Source organism: Quercus robur, chromosome 5 (assembly GCF_932294415.1).
Source record: "Quercus robur chromosome 5, dhQueRobu3.1, whole genome shotgun sequence".
Classification (NCBI taxonomy): domain Eukaryota; kingdom Viridiplantae; phylum Streptophyta; class Magnoliopsida; order Fagales; family Fagaceae; genus Quercus; species Quercus robur.
Genome location: NC_065538.1, coordinates 49,036,207 through 49,061,428, shown reverse-complemented (window position 1 = coordinate 49,061,428; position 25,222 = coordinate 49,036,207). Strand labels below are relative to the sequence as shown.

Below are 25,222 nucleotides of genomic sequence, written 5' to 3'. Positions count from 1 at the left end.
AGCCAGCATGAAGACCATCTGGCCCTGGAACTTTAAAAGGCTTCAAAGCCCACAAACCAATTCTCACATCTTCATCAGACACTTCCCTTCCCATCCAATTTCTTTCTTCTTCAAAGAGAAAGCTACTCACGAATTCAAACACAGGAGAAAAACTATGAGACATCTCCAAACCCGTGGAATAAAGTTTCTTAAACCCATTCAAAATATGCTCCTTCACCGCCTCTTCCTCAACTATCCATTCTCCCATACCATCCTTCAAACACCTTATTTTATTCCTTTGCCTCCTCATAACAGTATTTACATAAAAATAAGAGGTGTTTCGGTCCCCAAAGGCAGCAACATTAATCCTGGACTTAAGAGCCCAGAACTCCTCTTCTTGAAGCAAAATAGAGGAATACTCTTCAATAAGTTGATTCTCTAGCCTCATAAGAGACTCGGTAGGATTTTCAGCCAACACCTTCTGAGTACCATTCAATCTGGCTAACACCCTCTTCTTTCTCGCAAAAAGATTTCCAAAAACCTCATAATTCCACTTCTTAGCCTTCCTAGTAAAATCTGTAGTGGCCACTTTTAAAGGAATACCTTCAGGCCAAGCTTCTCTAACAATCCTATGGAAATCTGGATGAAGAACTACATAGTCTGAAAACAGAAAGGCCGCTCCAAACCATTTGCATTGGATTTCCATAATTCAATCAAAACAGGATGATGGTCAGAAAAGGTTCTAGGGAGGTGAGTAACAACCGCCTCAGGGTACAAAATTCTCCAAATTGGATTAGCAAAGCACCTATCCAATCTTTTCAAAATCAAATCCAAAATCTGCCTTTTATTAGTCCAAGTATATTTAAGGCCTGCAAACCCAAGATCAACAAAATTGCACGAATCCAAACATGCTTTGAGCTCAAGGGCCCTATTTAAATTAATTTGATTCCCCCCGAATTTATCCTCCTTACCAAGCACTTCATTGAAATCCCCAATTATTAGCCAAGGAAGATTATGCACCTGCCCTACCTTTTCTATGTTAGACCACAAAATTCTCCGTTCAGCTAAACGAGGACTAGCATATATTGCGGTAAATAGCCAAGAAAGGTTTGAAGAACATACCTTAACAATCGCATGTATCTCCTGTTCTGTTGCTGATAAAAGATTAACTTCCGCATTCTCACTTCTCCACAGAATCCATAATCCACCTGCATACCCAATAGTATCCGTGGTAATGAAACCGTCAAATGGAAGCCCATCAATGATCTTCTCAGCTCTGCTACCCCCCACTCTAGTCTCTGTGATAACCATAATCGAAGGACGGTGATTCATAACCATTTCAAACACCCTCCTCTTAAAATCCGGATGCATCTCTGCAATTCCACATTAGAATGTTCATCTTCACAAATTGACCCATAGGAACCTCAACACGACTAGGATTCATAGCTGCAACTTCCACCATACTCCATCCTAGCCTCCTCAACAAATCCTTCGAGTGCTTCCACTCCAGTTTCCATATCATCATGTACTTCAACATTCCCATCACATCTTCCCTGCAACTTATCAACACATCGCACTTCTCCACCGGCATGAGAATCTGAATTAGCTTCAGCATTGGGTGGTTCCCCATTAGTGCCGTAGCCATACCCCTCTAGTCCACTAACTTCCTTTCCTGTATCAACCATCTAGATTCATCGAAGTGAGGCACCACTAATGGCTTTCTTTGCTTGCTTAAAGCTTTGGACTCCTCCCATGAAATCAGTGGAATTTCCGTTATGAAGCTCCACCAAGGATTGGGCGTCAGACCCCATGTCGGATGATCCAGCGGTATTATCCCTGTTTTGCGACTCTCCAAAGTGATTGGGAAGATATTCTTCCACGCCGGACCCATCTCCACATCGCACCATCCCAACTCCTTTGTCGGAGATGCCCCTATTTGAAGGATGGCCTCGTCTGGAACCTCTACTAGCCTGTTCCGGAGCCAAATCGCCCAGCCACACCTTATCGGACTACTTATCGGATTGCTTTAACCCATTTGGAATCCCTCCATTCTCACTGCGCTGCAAATTTTTTAAAGATGCAGCTCTCTGTGAAGAAGAAGGGTGTTGTCTCTTCAAAGACTTAGAGCCCTTCCCTCCATTAGATCTATTACCCCTTATACTCGTGCCCGAGAAACCCATCTGATGCTTCCCATCAGTCCGTGTCGCACCATCACTCTGTTTCGGACTTGACACACTGAACCTGACTTCCAAATTACCCAAATCTCCATTCGATGCTATCCCTTGGACAGAATCATCCCTCACAGCATGTGTATGATCAGGCTGACTAAACAACACTCTTTCTTTAATGGCCTTGACTGAACTACCCTCTATGTTTTCCCCTCTTTGGACATTTATACCCTTCGGACTAACATCTCCCTTAATCTCACTCCCTAAGTCTGGACCGTCCATTCCTAACCAAATTCCTTTTCCTTGTAACCAACATCCACGGACCAAAGTTAGGATCAGATTTTTCTTCCTCACTAACCTGGTTTGGGCTTTTCTCTAATCCACTATCTTCTTGCTTGTCTTCCTCCCTTACCTGGTTTGGGCTCTTCCTTGCTACACACCCACTTCTATATTTTTCCTTGACCTAGTAGCAGTAGTTCTCCTATTTGTGCCCAAGCCTCCCACAGCAAAAAAAAAAGGGAAGAAATACCTTCATATTTAACTTGTTGCACCAACCTACCTATCCTGATGGATTTAATTAAGGGCTTATCTAGATCAATTTGTATACAGAGCCTTGCATAGCTTCCACGTGATCTAGTGGCAGTGTAGGAATCAATGCGGAGCACCAGGCCAATAACACTACCTATTTCCTTCAAAACTTCCATATCATAAAACTCAATAGGTAATTCAGGAAATCTCACCCACACAGCAACAGACGTTAGATTATCACCTGAGGCTTTGAAGTAAGGTTCCCAAGACTTGATGGCCAAGAAGTGCTCACCAATAAACCAAGGGCCTCCACGAAGCACTTTATCATAATCATCCGAACAGTAAAACTTAATCAAGAAGTAATCTTTCCCAAGATTAACACAGTCCATCCTAGTTGCAGGTTTCCATAAGGCATTGAGCTTGAAAGTGAGATAGCTAAAACCAATAGTTCTACCAAACACTTTCACTATCAAAGCCTTTGACCATGGGGCCCTAATACGAGCCTTGGTCTCCTTGGACAGCTTCACTTCCGCCATCCCTTCAATGAGAGGTTCCACTTCTGTATCTAACTCCTCACCATCGTCGTAGACATTATCCAACTTAAAGGCTTGCTCATAAGCTCCAGGAATGTCTCCCACAAGACTGTCTTTATAACTGATAATATTCTGTGGTGGGGTAAATTGCTTTACTCCACTACTCTCTTTGAACTTCTTGACACTGTGTCCTAGCTCATCTTCTTCCTTACTCGATCTTGGGGGTTCATTGCAATGTTTAGCTTCCATACTCTCTTTGTTTTAATTGTAAAAGAGAATAGATCTAAGAAGTTGGACGGCTGAAGCAACATGAGAAAAAGAAGTGGGAGGAGATCGGTGTGAGAGGTACAATGCATTTCAGCTCTCTTTTTTTTTTTTTTTTTTTTTTTTTTTTTTTTTTTTTTTTTTTTTTTTTTTTTTGGGCATAGGCCATGTTGGAATTGTGTCCCTCTTGTGTCCATTATTCTTCTTTAAAAAAAGAGGGGGGGGGGGGGGGGGCGCTAGGACATGCGTGCAGTTGTATCCAATGCATGTCCTGTGTGCCATACGTGTCGGATTTAGGCACGACAGTGTGAATGATGCGTTCGTGCTTTCTAGAATACAAGACAAAAGAGAGGGAACCAATTTTGTATCTGGTAAATAACCAATTGTCAAAACTTTTAAAAATAGAGAATTAAATTATTTAACCATAATTCTAACCAATTAGATTTTCACCAATACTTACTTTGAGGCCCAGGGCACCATTGTCAGATCGAGAAGAGAAACAAGGTGGACAAACTAAGTTTGGACGATAAGCGAGCATAGGAAAGTGACTACTGAGCCTAGAATCCAATGTGATCATAAAACATTAGCACATCACTTCTGAGAAGCTAGTATATATTCTAATGTGCCTTTCTTCTCTTCCTTGTCTTCTGTCTCCCTCTGCCTACTCAAAAGAGGAATCTCTGCCCTTATATATAGGCATGGATGGTCAATGGGAAAGAATCCGATTCTTTCCAAATACCCTTATAACAAATGTGATCATTAGGCTGGGAAGGCCATGTGTTACATAATCTCTCTAATAAAAAATTAAAGATTCTAATAAGGACCAGAGTCAGGCTTGCTTAAAATGCGTTCAGCCGCTAAAAAGTTTGTAGTTTAACTTATTAGTCAACTACTAATTGCCAGAACAGGTTGCATAGAAATTGGTCTGGCAGCTTGAAAAAGATGGCTTCGGTGGTACGAATGCCAACTGAACATGGATTTTATGATTAATTAAGGTCGGGTCTTTATGTCTTTCTGATTCCCTCAAGTTGATTGTACTAGGATCTGGTTTTTAGGAAAGGATTTTCACTCTACCAATTTCACAGCAGCCAACTGGCTCTTATATCGCCTGAACGTAAAGAATTATCAATTCCAAGTTGGGACAATGTGATATTGTAAAACATTCAACTTATTCCCATTTATTTATATTACAATACTGGACCAAAATATCTAAACTTACTTGAGCATGAACATTGTGCTACAGAGTAGGAAAAATAATTAAAGCATAGTTGTAATCAATGAAAATAATGTTTCCAAAACATCACCAAGAGAAAAATCACTTTTTCTCCTTAGATCTGCTGTATCTGGTTTTGCAGTTTGCTCAAAACATATGTTCAGACTCTAGAGAGTCCATACAAACACCTGTCACAGCAGAATGACACAATGCCTGCTATGAAGAAATTGAAATTGCAATAGTAACAACATCCTTCAAACTTCATAGAAATGGTAAATATGTTCCCTTTCTCAGCGCATTGCGGCAAATGGATTCCTCTTCCACTGAAGTGGGCGGTATTCCTTCTCTGTTTGTTCTAATTTAGTCCATGGGAACTTGTGTTTAGCCATCTTTTTCTTCCTTGCGGCTACTCCTAAGTAATCTCCCTGGTTCTACAGAACAAAATTGAAAAAGAATTAGTAACGGTGTTAACTTTTAATTGATGCCTTAAAAACTCACTGCAATGAAATAATGGTTTGCAATTGTTTAAAATGTAATCAATGGCTGTCAAATAAAGGCTATACATTTCACAATTTCAAAAATAAAGGATTCCAAACTTAAATATATTCATACCTTGAGACAGAGCCCTTCTTCAACATCACAAATGGGGTAATCACCCGGGCAGCAGTACTCAGTTCCAGTACAACAAACAGCATTTTCATATGGACAGCAACCATAAATCAGGCAAAAGTCATAGAATTCATATATGCAGCAGCATGTCTCATCACTTGGACAGTAGGAGAGGTCACCACATTCACTTGGTGAAGGAGAAGGAGGAGGTGGTGGTGGCGGTGGTGGTGTCACGGGAGTAGGTGGTGGTGGTGGAGTAGTTGGGGATGGATAAGGAGATGGCGAAGAAGACTCTTTGGTTGGATATGAAGCCATAGCATTAATAGCACAGACTCCATATGTTAAATTAGTATTCCTTCTTATATAAAAGTATCCATCAATTCCCCAATATGTTCCCCATGAATTCTTCACTATCCAATAATCTTCACCATCTTCAGAACCATAGCCCACTATTAAAACGGCGTGGTCAATGTCATCAGGATCACTCGAACAGCTACCGTCATAGATACCCTGATTAGATGATATCATTTTAAGCACAATCTATTTGCCAGTAAAGATTTCCAAGTTAACATGAAAGCTTAATGAACTGAGATTAGACTTACACTTGTGTAAAGTTGAAAGTCAAGTGCAGAGCCATCCATACCCACACTAACGGGCTGCTGAACAGAAGCACACAAGAGAGCACTGTCTGATTCTGCTACATCTTTATAGCCATCAATGCTTACAACTTTGGTTTCCTCCTGATTAAAATAAAACACCATAAATGAGACAAAGATGGAAATGGTATAAAAAAAAAATTGCAACCATTTTGATATATGTTTTAAAGAGGTTTATACTCAAAATATTCTAGCAAGGGAAGAACAAACCTTGGAAACGATGCAGGTTTCATCCACAAATTTGTAGGGATAATCAGCTTCTGTATCAATCCCCCCATTGCTTATAACCCATTCAAAAGCATAGTCCATATAGCCTCCATCACATCCATAGTTGGTAGTATCACAATCCATAAGTTCTTGTTCTGAAAGGCTAATAAGGTCTCCAGTGACTATGGCGTTTATTCCTTCTATAGCACCAGTTGAGGAGAATGCCCAGCAACTTCCTGTGAACATAAGCCGAATCCGCAATTAGGTGATTGTTGTGATAGTGAAGTTAAAATGAACATGACTTCACAATTCTCTCAAACAAAAGAGACATAAACCTTTCATTTAGCTTTTGAATTGAATTTGCTCTTGACAAAATTAAGATGTTTTGCCCGTTTGTTGTAGAGAAAACTATTGCTATATTAAAATCCATCCTGGGGCTCTTAGGGATTTATAACAGTATATCAATCCACCATAGAATTAGATCAACTATAGTCTTGGGACTTGTTAGCAAGACCACCTCGAGAAAACAAATTTACAACCATGCTCCATTTATGTTCTACATTCTCAACTAGTTGGGCAGGAGACACACCTGCCATAACACTACATATTGTTTGATTATATAAAGAAGTCAACCCTCAAATTTGGTTGTGATGCATGACTGAATTGTGCCCAACTTTTTTTTTTTTTCCTTAACCAAGCTGATAGCATAAACTAAGCAACAACCAGTTTATTTCACATCTCAATTAAATAGATGTCGCAATTAAATAGAGTTTGCTAATACTAATTAATAAATAAATAAATAAACTTTGATGACAGAAAACTATAATATCCTTGTATATTCAGACTTTTGTAGTTTTAAGACATTCGTTACTCTCACTTTCTTCCAAATTCTTTTAAGAACTGAATCTTGAAATAAAAAGCCAGAACGTCTAGTAAAATTAATTGGTTAGATGATACCACTAGGATATTGGCTAAAATTTTCTGTGCTCATAAAAGTACAAATCAAATTTAAAATTGATACAAGAAGCACAAGTTGTACTTAGTGGATACAAGAACAACATTATTATTATTATTATTATTTTGAGAAGAACAAGAACAACATTTTAAATCATATGATTGAGGCATTTTGATTATTACGAAATGGTCAGGTTAGTTTGACAATTTTTTTTTTTTTTTTAATTAGAAGGATAAATATATATTTTTAGTACAAATCTTCCCATTTCTTTTATTTCTTTCCCTCCTACTGCCTAGATGCTCTGGTGGTTGGGTTTTCATCTAAAATTCAGACCCTTTGACTTACAAGTAGTGCCAGCACAAAATAGAACTAAAAGTCAATGAACTCATGTCATTTGTCTTTTATTAATTTATTCTTTTTCTTAACTCTTAAGAAATCTACAGATTAAGGTCCTCCAACTTGATACAGTGGGTGTGGAGGGCTAGGATTCCATTATAAATAAATAATAATAATAACAAAATCTTAATCCCAAAATTATAGAACTCGGAGAGTTTTAAGGCATTTGGGTTACCAAATGGAGACTATAGTTGGGCCTACAATGAGTTGGGCTTAGGCCATACTAAACTCGAGGTTGGACTCTAGAGTGTAAAAGTCAACAATACCTCTATGGGTCCATCCCAACTCACCTGTGGGGCCCACAACATGTGAGCCAGCTCTCCTGATACCTCCTCAAAAGCAAGATTTTGAAACAAGAATCTTAAGCAAAAGGCATTGAATCATTGAATCTTGGCCTCAAAATCTTTTTCACATAAAGGCCGAGATATATCTATGTTTTTCTTTTATACTATTAAAGTTGTAATGGGAATATCCATCTTTTTTTTTTTAAGTGAAAAAGGATCTTTTCATTTAGATTGAATGTATTGAAAAGTAACTTAAGAAATGTGTGATGATTTTATCATTGTATAAAAAGTCATCAATATATAATGACAAAATGTGTCATTTCTATTAATTTTTCCACACTTCAAATACCTAATGGTTCAACCATGATTGACTTGTCACTGATTTCAAATGGTTGCTTTGTCCCTTTTAATCCATAGGGAGAGGATTCTGTTATAATTAGTATATCTAATGACTAATGAGTTACTAATGTTTAGATGAGAAATCGTTTGTGATTGTTCTCACACGACCACTATGAGAAATGGACACAATAAATCATATGATTGTTAACACTAAGTCAGTAACCAGTCAGTCTATCACTTAGATATGCATACCAAATTACCAATACAATGTAAGTTAGAATGTATAGAATTACTCATCCAAGTATAGAAACTTACCACAATCGCCTTGGTCCTTAACGCCAGTGACAACTCCCTTTTTCCTCCAATCCAAGGAAGTAGGAGCATCATCACAAGATTGCAACTTTTCCTGCATACTCCCACTCAAAAGAGTGTTACTCATCTTGCTGAAAGGCTTCTTCACTTTTGACAAATAAGTCTTCTTGAACTCTTCATTGCTCAAATCCGCAAACTTGTTCAACCCCAAGCGATGTGCGTTGGGTGAGTTTCTCTTTGCATTGTTTTCAATTATGAACTTCAAATTCCTCCTGAAATTCTCGAACCTCTTCTCGGCCTCCTCGGCATGTTTGTACACCCTTTTGTGCTCTTTCTTCCATTGTTGGAAGAGCTCAATCACTCTTTCCTCTGTAGGAAACTTGTCCTGCTCTTGACCCAATATAGAGTACTCACTCGGGAGGCTAAAAGATAGGCATGTTAGTGAAGCCCAGATCAAGAACAGTATAGCCAGTTGAGACTTTTGGGAACCCATTTTCTCTAGTGGGTTTCCAGTGATATTTGATTTGATCTTTCCACATTGTCTATTCTATATAAAGGTAGACATACAAGGCTGTATTTCCAAGCCTACCAGTCAGCTCAAGAACACTGTATTTTTTTTTGTCCGCCATTGCATATTTTAAATTTTACTCGTATAAGTCACACATCATGTCAAAAATAGACCAAAATAACATTAGAATTCCATAGCAATATTACTATTTTGAGGGCATTTTAGTAGTTATAAATGAGCTGCAATACTTTTGTATATAGATTAAAAGCCATAGGAGTTGCTATCTGAATACTTGACTATCTATTTTTCTTGGCTTACCAAATAATTTGGGTGATTTTGTAGTTCTCGTCTGCAATTCAGAGAGTTTGACTAGTGAGTGGAAGACCAAATAAATACAAAGAGATATGTACGATCTAACAGTCAAGCAATCAAGGATCGAAGCTTGGACTGGTGGGTTTGTTAGATAGATGAATTTAATAGGCTCATCCAATAGACACGTAGGTGATTAAATCCAGGTCCACGCAAAGCACAAAGCCCGGATGGTCTGGCCCAAAAGTTTTATAAAAGATAATTGTTTTTAGGTGGCTATTGGTAGAGAATGAAGGTTGTGAAATCCGGATTGGACCGTACGGTCCGACCGGATTAATCGGAAACCGTTTATCAATTCGGGTTTTTAACTTTTAAAAACCGGTCTATACAAGAAAAGCAATGAATTGTTCAAATTGCAGTCGAACCTCCTGGATTTGAAATCCGTTGACAATTCTTGCAGTTCAGATCTGGATTATTAAAAAAAGCGAAACTACACTATTGGTTCATAAAGTTTACCCTGCGCAATTGGTCCCTTAACCCGGTCTATACAAGAAAAGCAATGAACCGTTCAAATTGCAGTCGAACCTCCCGGATTTGAAAACTGTTGACAGTTCTTGTGGTTCAGATCTGGATTTAAAAAAAAAAAAAACGAAACTACGTTATTGGTCCATAAAATTTACCCTGCGTGCGTAATTGGTCCCTTAAATTTGAAGCGAGTACAATTAGTCCCTTAAGTTTTGAAATTGAGTTGTATTGGTCATTTTAGTAACTGCTGTTAACGGTGTTACTTACGTGACTAATGAAATAATGACTTGACAATTTTTTTTAATAATGTGGCATGTTTTTAATTAAAAAAAAATAGTTTCCATGTTAGATGAAATTGAAAAATCATATTGATTGCTCACATTTCTCATAAATTAATTAAAATTTTTAAAATTACACTTTAATATTCAGGTAACACTAATTTACACTATGCCATTACCATTCCATCACTCTTTCTCACTCTCTCGTTCAGTTCTGGCTCACATTTCTAAAGAACAACATAGTGCGCATTGCGCACCCCCCCTCCTCTTCTCTCGTCTTCATTCCAATTCTCTCTAGCTATTTCCTCAGAGAATCCCAAACCTTAGATCTCAACCTCAACCTCAACCTCAACCTCAAAACCTTCTTTATTTATGTGAGCTCGAGTGGCTATGGCGGCTTAGTTGGCTCAACTTCTGGTTTATTTATTGACGGCGGCGTGGCTCACGGTTAAGAACAAGAATATTGCTCTGGCTTCGACAATGCTATCGTTGAGGCTAATTCACCGCTTCTCAGACGAAGTAGTGAAGGTGCTCAAGTTTTCGCCGTCAAAGACAAACAGCAGTGTCGGAGTGTCATCGCTTCTCCCTTTCTCTCTCGTTGTGGCTTTTTACGATAGGTAGAAAATAAATTTTTGGGTAAACTACATATTTAATCCCTATCTTTTACACCATATTTCAATTTGGTTCCTAATCTTTCAATTGTGTCAATTTGGTTCTTAACTTTTCAGTCTCGTGTCAATTTAGTCTCTACTGTTATATCTTGTATGAAAATTGATGACATGAAAAATGACCAAAATAAAATTTTAGTTTATTCTCACATCAATGGAAGCTAATTTTTTATTTTGGCCATTAGACATATTATCAATTTTCATTCAAAAGATACAACAAGGACTAAATTGATATGGTACTAAAGGGTTAAGGACCAAATTGACACAATTGAAAGGTTAGGGATCAAATTGAATTATGATGTATAAGATAAGGACCAAAAATGTAGTTTACCCTAAAATTTTTAAGGGTTATGCTAACAAGTGCCCTTAGGGCACTGGTTAAAAATCTAGTTAAAGAAAATTTTGACATCACTTTTATGGGAAATTAAAAAAACTGTCAAAACATTAATTGCTTTTTTTTTCTTTTTCTATAAAAACTTTCTTTAATTGGATTCTTAACAAATGCCCTAAGGGCACTCGTTAGCATTTTCCATTTTTTAATATGGTACCGGTGAATATTTTTTCCCATGTGTAAATTTAGTTTCTAATTTTTTAATTATAAACATGTCATATTATTAAAAAAAAAAATGTCAAGTCATTGTTTTATTAGTCACGTATGTAACACCGTTAACAGCAATTAGTAAAAGAACTATTAGAACTTAGTTTTAAAATTTAAGGGACTAATTGTGCTCGCTTTAAACTTGAGGAACCAATTGTGCACCTAAAGTAAACTTCAGATACCAATAACGTAGTTTCGCCAAGCGTTTTTAGTAGTTACCACCATTGTTGATGCTTCAAACCACCATGAGATACTGTTAAACATTTAGATCACATCGCCTTGCCTCTCTTCTTCTTTTCTGTCTCACTGGCGCTTTCTCTCTAATTTTTCTGCGTTTTTTTTGCCTTTTTTGCCGTTTTAGTTTCTGTGTCTGGACTGAGGACTCTGGAGTTGCTTTGCAGACGATGGAGATGGTGAAGTAATGCTTAGCTGTCATCTACTCACTGACCAACCACTTTATTCCTGGGCTTTGTTTTGTATTTAGGCTATTATAGTATTATTTAATGAGAAGACTTCTTGCTTCTTCTTTTTAAGTCCTTTTATCTTTTTTTTGTTTCCCACTTTTAAATTTCATTGGAAAGTTGACCGTTGAAATGGGGTTGAGCATCAAGGCAGGGGCTTGGTTTAATTTGTGCCTAAGTCATGGGCTTAATTTAGACGTAGGCTTCATAAAAAAAAAAAATATATATATATATATATATAATTTATTTTTATAAAATTACGTTTTTGGTACCTAAATATTTTCTTATTGGGTAAACTACATAATTGGTCCCTAACCTTTACACCATATTTCAATTTAGTCTCTAACCTTTTAATTGTATCAATTTGATCCCTAACCTTTCAATATCGTATTAATTTAGTCCCTAATGTTATATTTTTGATGAAAATTGCTAACATGACAAACAATCAAAATAAAATTTAAGTTTATTGTCTTATCAATGTAAGCTAATTTTTTGTTTTGATCATTAGACAAATCATAAATTTTCATCCAAAAGATAATGTTAGTCGTTAGGGATTAAATTGACATGATACTAAAATGTTAGGGACCAAATTGATACAATTGAAAGATTAGGGATCAAATTGAAATATAGTGTATAGGATAGGGATCAATTATGTAGTTTACCCTTTCTTATTTTAGTCAAATTTTCTATTATTTATAATTTAATATATTTATTTATTTATTAAATAATTATTAAATTAATTATGACATCATCAGAAACCTCAGTTCAACTTCAATTCAACCTTAAAAACCTTAAAACTTTTTTTTTCTCGGTTCATTGAACGGTCTGGATCTGAAAACCATCAGACGTCTCAAAAGATTAAAATAAAAGTTTAGGCATATTGTGCTACTAGTTATGTTCTACACTTCTTGCCTTTTACTACCACTAGAGATTACGTTTTCCTATATAATGCAATTGCAAATGGATACTTTGTGGGTCAACACCAACTTTTCCTTTAGTTCTTGGGGTAAATTCCTAGTTGATACTACTTTGGAAGGGTATATAAATAATCCCCTTCGTAGATATAATAAGATAAAAACATGATCCCATGCATTATCTAATATTTCGTGAATAATGAAAAGAAACTGAAACGGCAAAAATAATGAAAAGAAGAAATTTAAACCTTAAATGTTTTAGTTTAAAACATCAAAAATTACCTTTAATTACAAAGCTATTAAGGTTAGTGTATGTATGGGGTTAATGAAACAATGGAAAATATTAGTGTGTTTGGCTCTAACTTATTTGCCCTTTTTTTTTTGGCTTTTAATTTCAACCTTTTGGTAATAAACTAGATTTTAGTCTTTTGTCATACATTAAATATTAAAGTTACAATTTTTTTTATTAATAAATACTACACAAATAAACGACTGAAAGAATATGTTTTCAAACACATACTAAACAACTTAAGCTGATGAGGAATCGCCGCCCTGAACTATAATACTGTATTATCTCTATAGTTGTTGAGGCACGTATTTATGCATCACATACCATTTGATTTACCAATACTAAAAAAGTCAGCAAAGCATGTGACTGACTAACAACCTCGCAGGTTATTAAAAAAAAAAAAAAAAAAAGGCTAACAACCTCGCACGATAATGTTAACAAATACCGTACTACTTTTTTTTTCCCCTTTTTTCTTTAGAACAAAATCCCGTACTACTTACTGACTGGCGGTTGCGCTGATTGGCATTTCTTTGCAATTTGCATATTAGGATTTTGGCTTAAATATATTTGTCCTTATTAAAGTTTAGTTAAATGATACATCAAGTGTAAAGTAATTATTTTTAGTCTTTTTAAATGATGTGGTTAAACTAAAAATTAACATGTCATTATTTCTTAAAGACTAAAAATGATTATTTTAAATTTGTTAAAGTCTAAAATCATTTTACTCAAAAAAAAAAAAAAAAAAAGAGTAAAATCATTCCTTTTTAAGTATTTTAGGCAATAAAGGTAATCATTTTTAGTGTGCGTTTGCCTAGCACTGGAGTTGCGTTTGCGTTTTTTTGGCTGGTCTCATGGCACTGTTCATGGACCAGCCAAAGTACAAAAATGCGTGAACAGTGTTTTATATTTTAAAAAATATTTTGTTATAGTATTTTCAGTAATAAGTTTTCAGTTTTTAGCAAAATAAGCGGTATTCAAACAAACTTTAAATTTGGAAGGGACTAAAAAAGATCACTTTAAATTTCAAGGATTAAAATCGCTAATGAGCAAATGTTTAGTAACCGGTTCAGTACTACTGCACACCATTGATGCGATAATCACTCCACAAATATAAGTGCTTGTAGGGTGTAGGAGGCAAGGGGCAGAGTTCAAGTTTCCAAAAGGGAGTTTCACATACAAATATATTTAAATTAAACTAAAGTAGAATTTCTATTTTGTATAAAAAAAATAAAATAAAAAGTAACCGGTCTAGTAATTTTTGACTTATTAGATAGGCCTTCAACTGGTCTATTCAATATTTTGATAGAGTTGTGGCACTTTATAGTTTATACATCCCAAAATAAATATTACAAATCTTTGTTAGGAAGGTGTGTCGTATTATTCAACCAACAAAAGCTAACTTGCTTAAGTGTCACATTAGAATAGACCTATACTCATCTATATCTATATATTACTAAAAGTTGAAGCGTAGCATTTAATATTGCTACGCTCACGTTGAGTCACATCAGCAGCCATGTTATCATTTTTTGTTTCCAAATTTTCTTATATATTTTTTTAAACATTTTATCATTAAAGGTGACTTAAAAACTCCATTATTTAAAAATTAAAATATCTTTTAACCATTATTTTTATTATTAATTTTCCAAAACTCTCCCTTTCTTTTACTTCTTCATTTCCCTACTACTTTCTACTTTAATATCTTTTTTTTTTTTCTACTTTTGTATCTTCCTTTACTTTTACTTTTTTTATTCTCAACATCTTACTATAAATTTGACATTTTCTTTTTCATTCTATGCATAGTTTTCTCACAAAAAAAGTTACTTCTCTCTCTCTCTCTCAATTTATTTTTCATTTTTTGTTTATTTTTATTGCATCAATTCTTTAGGTTGATGAATTTTTGTCTTAATTAGAATTCTACTTTGGATTGATACAATTTAGTTTTGTGTTTTAATTTGTTATCTTTTATATTCTCTTTGATTAAATATTATCCTACTGCATTATACATATAGTATATAATAATATAATTTTATTATATTACATAGAATGACTTGGATAATTTGATGTTTATTACTGTATAATTTTTTATTTTTTTATCCCTCTCATCTTATTTTATTCAACATTTAAAACTAATCACATCCTCCATACTATTAAATTATGCAGCACAAATCATGGCTAAACATAAACTTGCCTTCCTTTACCATACATTGGGGGAATCCAAATATTTGTGTGATAAAGGGTCATATAATTTATAATTTGGATAGCACCCTTTGAATGTGTCTAGACCCATGAATTAAGCAATTTGTAAACTTAAAAGGCTATTGAGAATGAACTTTTTGAATCAAGTCTAAAAAAAATATGAACTACTATATATCATTTAGATAAAAACTTTTATCATAGATACATTAATATTTTTTTGCCACAAATTTAAATCACACAAACTTAATAATTTTATGTTATGTGTTAGCATTGTCTCTGCTTCTTATTCTCAAAAATATTATGTATCATCTTTAAAGTATGCCAATAATATTGATCTTATGGGAAAAGTTACATAAATATTGAGAAAAAAAAAATTTATATTAAAATCTACTAAAAATGTTTTTTTTTTAATATTTAAACCTTTATATTTTTCATATCACTGACATGTTTTACAACTACCACATGTGTTAACTTAAGTCTTAATATTTTTAAGTTGTTTCGGCAAAAAAGAAAAAAAGAAAAAAGAGAAGGTTGTCACAAAAGAGGAGTTCATGTAAATTTTTTTGCAAAATGAAATATTTGTTTTGTAAGGCCACCAAACTTGATAATTTGCAAATGATGGAATCACTTGCAATAATATTTGCATAGTTATATAGTTCCATCTAAAGCAATCATGTATACTTTTAGTTTTCCAAAAACACATATCTACCAGTGGTTAAACATTTATCTTGGGTAGTTTTAACTTTTCATATAATTTTACCTTTACAAATTCATCTATTTTAATTTAGATTTTTTTTTTTATATATAAAAACTTTAATTTAGATATTTATAAGTAAACAATGAAATAATGATTCATGAATAATATATATAAAAAAAAAATTTATCTATACATATTTATCTTTTGCGGTTGTAACTTTAAATATAATTTTGCATTTATATATTTATCTACTTTAATTTAGATGTTTATACCGTAATAATGAAATCTATAAACAAGGTAATTAAAACAATCATATTTCTACAATTCAAAAAGTCACAATTTCTTTTTTCTAAAAAAGGCCTTTCACATTTCCTTGAAACTTTTGACATACCAATAACCTAACCACTTCTTACATTAAAAAAATTTAAGACTCATTATTACTTCCATTAATATATTATGGATATCTTAATTGATTGAGACCAAACTAGAGAAATGTCTTTCATAATGAAATCAAACATCAATTAATAACTATTATTTGGAAAATAAAAAGGTAGTCAAGAGGAGTAAGAAGTAAAATAGATATGGCTATACAGAGGACATTAAAAACTTTATAGTGCAATAAGATCAACCATTACATTCACTTAATTAAATCAATAATCAACAATTAAATATAATAATACAAAATTTAAACTTAAAACTAATCAATCTCTAACTAGGGAAATTATATATATATAATCATAATCTTCATACACCATGACTTAAAAAAATTTAATGAATAGTTCTACCTCTTATTTAATGTCTATATTATGCAAATCATCAACCAATAAATATATGATAATGATAAAAAACATTATAGATAAGATTACGAAAAATATGATAAAACTATTTAAAAAAAAAAAAAAAAAACTTTTTTATAAAGTCTAGGGATTAAAATAATATTTTATCTAAAAAATTATCACGCGCAATGCACGGGTCTGCGACTAGTGGTTTAAGAAACTGGAGCAGTCAAAGAACTGAAAAAGAGTTCGGTTCTTGGTTTATGTCGGTTGAACTGGCAATTTTCATTGTTAAACCACCGATTTTTACAGAATTGGTTGAGGGACAGAAGAGGAGTCTATATCACATGTTTTGGTACAAGCAATGGGGTGCTAACAAGTTATGCACTCCATTTTCCTAGAGATAGAAACACATATTTTGACAATGGAGTCAACTCTAGTCTTGAAATGTTGCTTGTGTACAGTATGGGGCTATTCGGAAGAACTGAAAGCAAATTCTACACGACAATAGTGATCTGCCAAACCAAATTTTAGGTGGGGTGCACTCTATGCTTCAAGAACTTAGAACCCCAAGAACTTACATGTTTCAACTATGAACTATAACCTATAAACATTAAAAATATATATGAGAAATGATATATTTACAACATTTTTACAACAAATCTTAAGTGGTAAATTGTTACTAGTTGTTATTGTTGGAACAAAAAAGTAATCTTAGTGTCAGTTTTAAATTTGAACCAATAACAACTAACCACTTGTGATTTGTTGTAAAAATGTTGTAGACGTAGCATCTCTCTCTCTCTCTCTCTCTCTCTCTATATATATATATATATATATATATATATATTTATAAATAGATAAATTTTAAACTTTTACCTTCCTCCTCTATTACCACCTCCACCACTAACTACAAAAATTTAATCTCAAAATACTTTGGATAACTGGACCACTAGAATGCTTTTTAATTCATTCCATGCATTTGAAAACTATATTGTCACCTCCTTGATTAACATAAACATATGTCTTCCTCTTTCTTCATTCCATCATCTTGAATCAAAGTACTTTTTCTCACTGAGATATTCACTTTTACCCTATTCATAAATTTCAATCACCCAAAATAAATCAAATCCAATTTCCTTTGGTGCTGTACTACCTTGCAAGGAATCATATGATGCTTGAAGGTGAGGATAATTTACACATTTTTCCTCGTCGAAGTATCTTGATTTAATCCCCTTTAAGTCATGCTGCCAACATTTGATTTGACGGTCACTGCAACTTCTTCTTCAACCATTAAAAGGTTCTTGTGTAGGAACTAAAACATATAAAAAGAAGTTAAGTAGTTTGAAATAAACAGCAAATAAACAACAATTAGAATTTAGAACCATTGTCATTAGAAAATGTATACTTTAATTATTTTATTTTATTTTATTTATCAGGTATACTTACATCAATGAATGGTCTGTTTGGTTGCACACATGATACTGATAGGCTTTCTGGATGAGTACTCCATAACAAGCCATCTATAAGAGCTCTATAATCTTCTGAAGGTGGAAAATTTTTACCAAACTCAAGAGGTTGAGATTTGAGCGAGGAGGAATTGAGTGTTCACTTAACTGCTCTGTAGTAAAGGTGATATATGTATTCAAAAGATATATGTTAAATTATACTCAAATATCTTGAACTATTTACGGAAATGGTTTTCTAGAATGAATGAAGATTTGGAAAAAATTAACCTGCAAACTCTCCTTAAGAAAAGAAATGAAAGAATATTAATATTCTATCAATTAAGTGACAATTAATAGTCCTAAAAAAGTACATAATTAGAACAAGACAAGTATGATACCAGCATGTAAAAATTAAAATCAAGAAATTAAATCAATAAGCTTTAGGTTAGCAAAATTAAAAAAATTATAATAATAAAATGATAAACTTTATTTGTAGGTTTACCGTGGGAGACTCATCAATCCTCAAGGATAGAACTGTTTGCTTGAAGTTTCCTAGATATTGTCTTAATTTCAGAAACCATGAAGTGTCTAGAGGATAATGGATCGATATTAAATTTTGGGATTTCTGTAATCTAGAAGAATTGATTGACAAGGATGGGATGTGAGAGCCCAGGTATGCATAAGAACTAAGATTTTTGCAGTCAATCTGAAGTATGGTGTCTCTGTTAATAAACAATTTAAACTTCTCAAGTTGATGATGTGAAATTTTAATCTCAGGTAAGTTTGAGGGTTGCATCTCCAAAGTCTCAAGCAGAGGAAATCTTGAATTAAGTTATTTAAGATAATGTCTAGAAATGCCCACATAACCAATTTTCAGCTTCTTTACATTTTCTGAAGTAGACATATCCAAAAGTAAACTACTAACAATACCTGTACCAGAAAGTATTTGAAGATTAGGTGCTTCATTAATCTTAATAGTGAGACACGAGTCAAATTCTGCCTTCTTAAGCTTGGGAAGATTAAGAAGTTGAAGATAATCCACCCTTGAGCAACATGAGATCTCCAATGCTTCAAGCATAGGGCAGTGGCAAACAAGTTCTCGTATCATTTTTCCATCTAGATCAATTGCCAACAAAGACAGCTCTTGCAGACAAATAAATTTTGTATTTTCACCAAACAAGGGTTCCACCAGCTTACAACCCCATAACCTTAATATGGCCAACGATTCAACAGCAAAAATTCTCCTAGACAAAGTGTAATCAGTAATTTTCTTGCCTATGATGGTTAGTTCTAGCTCCTTGATGTAATTTCTTGTAGCCAATTCAAGCCAGTTATCAATACAAGAAGCATGTTTAGCATCAGTAAGGGACATTGGCAATATAAATTTTTGGATTATTACCATTTCCTCATGGAGTATTTGCAAAGTTTTATCAACAAAGTTCATGAACTTTCTAATTTCACATCCTCTGGCTCTGAATCTTGGCTTTCGAAAAACGATCCATGGATATTTTGAAAATCAAAATCTATACTACGGAGTGATTTCCATGCTTGTTACCATATCTTGGACACAATAGTAGTACGTGCTGCATCTTTTGGAGGCAAGAAAAAGAGAATGCGCTGCTTAATTGATTCAGACAACTCGGATATCCAATCTTTTGCATCGACACTCAACTTGATCTTTTGTCTCTTCAGTGTCTTTTGAAACACCATCACCTTCTCCATATTAGCTATTTTAAAAAATCAATCATAAGTCATAACAACAAAAAATGGTCCAATCAATAACTAAACCCGAATAGTAGCAAAAACTATGGGAAAAAAAAGACTAAAAGTTAAAATAATAAAATCAAAGACAAAAATTTCCAAGCACAGCTAAAACACCAGAAACTAAAAATTACACATATGACGGTTACTAACTTATATATATAGGTGGCACTAGCGAGATCTAGCTATGTTAATGAACTTCGTGTCACGGCAGCTCCACTCCGCCTATATATATAAAACCAAAGACGTTTGAGTTTTAATTGACCTCTTCATATTATGCCACATTATCTTTGGAAGCCTCACAAATTTATACATAAGAACTTAAAAAAAAAAAAAAAAAAATCTTTTAACCTTTTATTTTCTTTGAACTTCCTGTTCGAACCCAGGTTTTCTTTGAACTCACTCTCCTTCAACACATCTCAAACCGCTAGCCTCTAAACCATCACCAAAGTAAGATTCCCAGCAGCGGTACTCTTGGTGTATGCCATACATAATTACTTACTCTAGCGATTTCTCTGTTTTGTATCCCTGAAAATGATTAGAAACAAAATAAGAAGAGCACTCCGCTAAAGACTAAAGTCCTCTCCTATCCAATACCAGATCTATGTAATGTTTTCAAAATCTTTTGTTATTGTTTTTGGTACTGAAGATTTTCTTTTCTTTTCTTAAATGTATAATTATTTGAATGCCACTTTGATTTGTTTATTAAATTAAAATGTGAAACAAAATATCTGTGGGGAGGGGATATAAATAACAGAGAGAGTTGGTGGAATTGTTTGAAGCAGCAAAAAAGGCGACAGAAGCTGTGGCATCTACCAACAGAGGAGGTGAGGAAAGTCAATGGCTTGATGCTTTATAGCAGCTCAAGAGTTTTCCCTTCAGTTTTCAAGTTCTTATAGAGGCCAATGTGCTATGCGCACTATGTGTTTGTGTGTGGTGCAATGCCATGATACAATTCTTAGTGTAACTGGACATGAGAATGATGCTTTTTAACTAACCACTTGAGCATTAGTTTGCTAAAGAGTGAGTAGATAGCAATCGATAAATTAGGCACGTCAAGATTCAGGAATCATCAACTGTTTGATGAAAGAACTCTAGAACTATGTGCTTTTCACAGTTTCTACTTTGCCTTCATTTGAATGGAGACCTGGGTTAGTGTCAACTTATTTTCCTATCTCATTAGTTTAATTATAGAGCACTCGAGCACTATTCTAGTATCCTTTCTCTAATTCGATTTATGAGCCTTTAGTTGACATAGTCATATTAGTTTAATTTTTTTGGCTTTTTCATCTCTCCTGAACATGCAGAGCATAAGAAATTCCATCTTGAGGCATGTGAAAGTGAGGGGATCAATTGAAAGTTGTTTGTTAGCTAAGAAACAGATTAAGAAATGTGATAAAATTGACGCCTCTAAGGTAATGGATGGTGTCCTATGTTACTATAGGTATCATTTCTCCACTTCAAAATTGTTTTCAAACAATAAACCACAGTTCACATTGTGTCTGCTGTATATAGTTTATGCTTCGTTTGAGAAAAAGGTGGTCTTTATATATTGTTTGAATAAATTTATCTCTAAAACCTTAAAATATATATCCCTAATGCCATAGGATATTTATATACACAAGTGCGCAGATATTATGAAATTGTGGTCCATGACATTATGTTTGTTTGGTATTTCTCGGTTGATGCTGTTTTTTGTTTAAGAACTATTAGCGAGTTGGCTGGGGCAGTATGGGACGAGAGGCAATGGGAGGAGGATATGGACAGTGGTTTCATTGTGTCTCATGTGGTATCTCTATTGAGAATGGCATGCGAAGTGCTTTGAGGGACAGGAGCTCAGTGCAATGAAGTTGAATGCTATATCTGCCTATTAACATTTGTATTCTATTACAGAAGAAGCATTCATTTATTATATATATTTTCATTCTTCTATCATTTTTGCAAAAATTGATATGCGATTGTCTATTTTTACTTCAATCTTTTTTTTTTTTTTTTTTTTTTTTCCCCAAACATAATTTCAATTTCATACCATTCGATTATAAAATAAATATATATAATTTTTGTTAAATTTTCCTGTGCATCGCATAGGTTCACAACTATATATATATATATATATATATATGAACTCACTTCTAGCTGGTAAAAACTACATGCAACTAACCCCACTTGTCAGAACCAATTTTCCAGAATCCAGAAGTTTAATATATAGCAAATTTATTTTGACATATCAATTATTATTCCTCCATTGCAACCCAAACTAAATAATAGTTTTAAAAAAAATTTACAAAAACTTAAAAGTTAGCAAAAAAAAAAAAAAAAACCCTGTAATTTCCACACACATATCAAACACCAAAATTTTGCATGTCTGGTTATTATCAATCATTACTACTCTAATCAAAACTTATCCAAAAAAAAAAAAAAAAAGTAAAATACAGACGATACCTGATTTTTGATTGGGTGCAACAACCCCGTGATATCTCCGATGGAAACTCGAGACGGTCCTTCTGGACTCGGGGAACTGAGTCACGCCGAGAATCGCCGACGGGTCAAGCCTCTTGTGGTGACGAGCTCTGCTCAGAGTCCTAATCGCGTACGACACTACAGCTCTGTCTGGTTTTCTTTTTTTGATTATGCGACTTGCTGCTATGTCTGTTCTCCTCCTCCTCCTCTGTCCTATGTTACCATTATATGCTGAAATGGCTACCTGACGTTTTGCTGCTGCTGTTGTTGTTTTTTTTTTTTTTTTTTTTTTAATTGGGGAATTTCATTTTATTTTATTTGTGGTCAATCAAGAAATGTTAATTGAACTATAAGAGTAATTGCAGTAGTGGATGCAAAATTTCTATCTATTTTATAAAAATAAGAAAAAAGCTTTTTTAATTTTACAAACTCATTTTTACAAAAACATCCACATTCATTTGCCTATTATATTATTTATTTTATTTAAATAATAATTTTCCTCATTTATTATTATTATTATTATTATTATTTATCTCAAATCTCTTTTAAAACCCATCTGAAAACTAACTCTCTCTCTCTCTCCATCCTTGAAGACACCATCGCTTCCATGGATGACACTCACCTCTCTCTCTTCCCCTCTTGGTTGAATTTGCTTCTTCCTCTCTCCCTCACGATCACAAGCACCAATCTATAGAGATTTGTTCCAATCGACCCAAAAACTATGATCTCCTCCACGAGCACCAAGACTCGTTCCAGTCGACTTCCAAGCACCAACCCACAACCACAAGGAGGCAACAATGTTGCTCTCTGTCTCTATTGGTGAGTCATTGTGTGGGCGTGTTTGATTTTTGGTTGATTTCGTAATGTGTTTGTGTGTGGGTTTGTTTGATTTTTGGTTGATTTTGTGAGGTGTGTCCGTGTTGTGGTGGTGGTGGGTCTATTTGCAGTTGTGGGTCTGTGTGTGGTTGGCGATGCTAGGTTGCATTGATCAGTTGTAGAGATTATGGATTGAAGAGAGAGAGTCAGGGGAAGAGAGTGGATGTGAGGGAAGAGAAAAAAAAATATTAAAATAATATATAGAAAGCTACCGTAACTGTGCATATATGCACGGTTATTGTAGCATTTTTTGATATATACAAATTTTTGCAAGCACTAATGTAGGTGTTTTTTTTAGGTAAAATGGGTAAAACTAATCTTTTTTCTATTTTCTACTAACTGATGCGGTTGCTCTAAGAACATTATCATTGGGTGTGTAAAACCTTTCAAATTGCTATTTTAACTCTACATATGTCCAAAACTACCCACATCAGGGTTGATATATCCAAAAAAATTTCCGACACATTAAGGTTGTAAACATAAATTTACTTATTTAATTCTCTCTCTCTAAGTGGCAGTGTGGATTTGATGGAGAGAGGGAGGAAGAGGGAAGAGAGAGATGGGAGAGGAGAGATAAATGGGTTTTTATATTATTATTGTATAATAGGTATATATATGGATATGTTGTAATAATGATTTTTAAGTTTTGAGAATTTTGTTTTATAATGATGATAAAATGAAAATTCAAGTTCATGAATTTTTTAGGTGAAATTTCAAAATTCAGTATGTTCGATCGATCGAAGTGATCAAGAAATTTGATCTGAAACTTCTGGATGTCTCAATCGATGTTTGATTCCTGATTCGATTGATTGAAAAAAATCTTTCGATTGATACTCGATTCCTCTCGATCGATTAAGACATGTAAAAACTGAATTTCTATTGAATTTCTGGTAATTGTTCTAAACATTTGAATAGGTTTTAAGCCTTATGAACAGTTTTATGAAACATTGTAACTCTCCATTGGTACATATTGAAGGGTTATAACCATATGGGTATAAATAGTGGTTCATATTCATTTGATAGTAAGTTCTCTCTCTCCCTAAAATAGTTTCTAAGAAACACAAGAAATATTGTGGGTATTTTCCAAAATTGCTATTTGTAGAACCCAATAAATTTGGTTGTATCCTAAAGACAAATTTGTAGTAACCCTTTAGAGCATTCCCATCAACAGTTTTAAAAAATTTTAGCATTTAGCATCTTAAAGCCCAATTTTATAATATATAACACACCACTTTGCAGTATCCCTTACATCAAAACTTCTATTTTTTAACACTTCATTTACATATTCTTTCTTTATCATTTTTTATTATTTTTTATTCTTCCTCTTTCTTTCTTTGTCTCTCTCTCCTCTGTGTCTCTCTTTCACAACCTAGTGCCGCTGGCCATCATATCCACCCACCCATATCACAACCATCACATCCACCTACCATCTCCGCAGCCACAAACAACAGCACCAAAATAAAAAATAAAAAAAAAACCCTCCACATCCAAAGCCACAAAATCAAAGAATCATCGAAATCAAAGAATCACAAAATCACAACAAAGGCCCAAAACCACCCCGATCAACCCATACCCATCTCTGAACCACCCCAACTAACCCACACCCACACCCAGCACCCAAATCCACCCCGATCAACCCACGGACCCAGCCACCGAAATCAAGAACCCACCAAAATCAATTAAAACCACTGAAATTAAAAAAGCTTCCTTTTATTTCTCTCTTTCTCTCTCAAATTTACTCTCCCAAAAAAAAAAAAAAAATCCCAATTCAGTGAGAGAGAGAGAGAGAGAAAGAGATATTAACAAATAGTACTAAATAAACAAGCACAATATATATATATATATATATATATATATATTTATAATTAAATTATAACTAAAAAAAAATTTGAAGGCAGCCATGGAAGACAATCATGGAGCTTTCGAATCCAATAGCAACAAAGTTACCACTGGCAATGACCATGGCTAGTAAAGGTCACGTATGCCAAGCCAAATTCTTCTGATTCCACCTCCAATAG

General features: G+C 34.0%; 1 protein-coding gene and 1 long non-coding RNA gene across 3 annotated transcripts; both read right to left on the bottom strand.

Annotated features, from left to right (window-relative positions):
- Nucleotides 1-4,624: 4,624 nt before the first annotated feature.
- On the bottom strand, nt 4,625-9,081 carry LOC126726203 (low-temperature-induced cysteine proteinase-like). Its single transcript, XM_050431398.1, has 5 exons — nt 8,447-9,081; nt 6,161-6,393; nt 5,897-6,034; nt 5,298-5,804; nt 4,625-5,116 (listed from the first exon to the last, which is right to left on the bottom strand). Exons 1-5 carry the CDS (start codon nt 8,934-8,936, stop codon nt 4,976-4,978), a joined length of 1,509 nt encoding a protein of 502 aa, XP_050287355.1. The 5' UTR covers nt 8,937-9,081; the 3' UTR covers nt 4,625-4,975.
- Nucleotides 9,082-17,604: 8,523 nt separating this feature from the next.
- LOC126726201 (uncharacterized) lies at nt 17,605-22,613 on the bottom strand. 2 transcript variants are annotated; one of them, XR_007655745.1, is made up of 5 exons: nt 22,311-22,613; nt 20,220-20,396; nt 20,022-20,093; nt 18,109-19,834; nt 17,605-17,974 (listed from the first exon to the last, which is right to left on the bottom strand). It is a non-coding gene; the product is annotated as an uncharacterized LOC126726201 (long non-coding RNA). The 2 variants fall into 2 exon arrangements; XR_007655746.1 differs by lacking the exon at nt 20,022-20,093.
- Nucleotides 22,614-25,222: the final 2,609 nt, after the last annotated feature.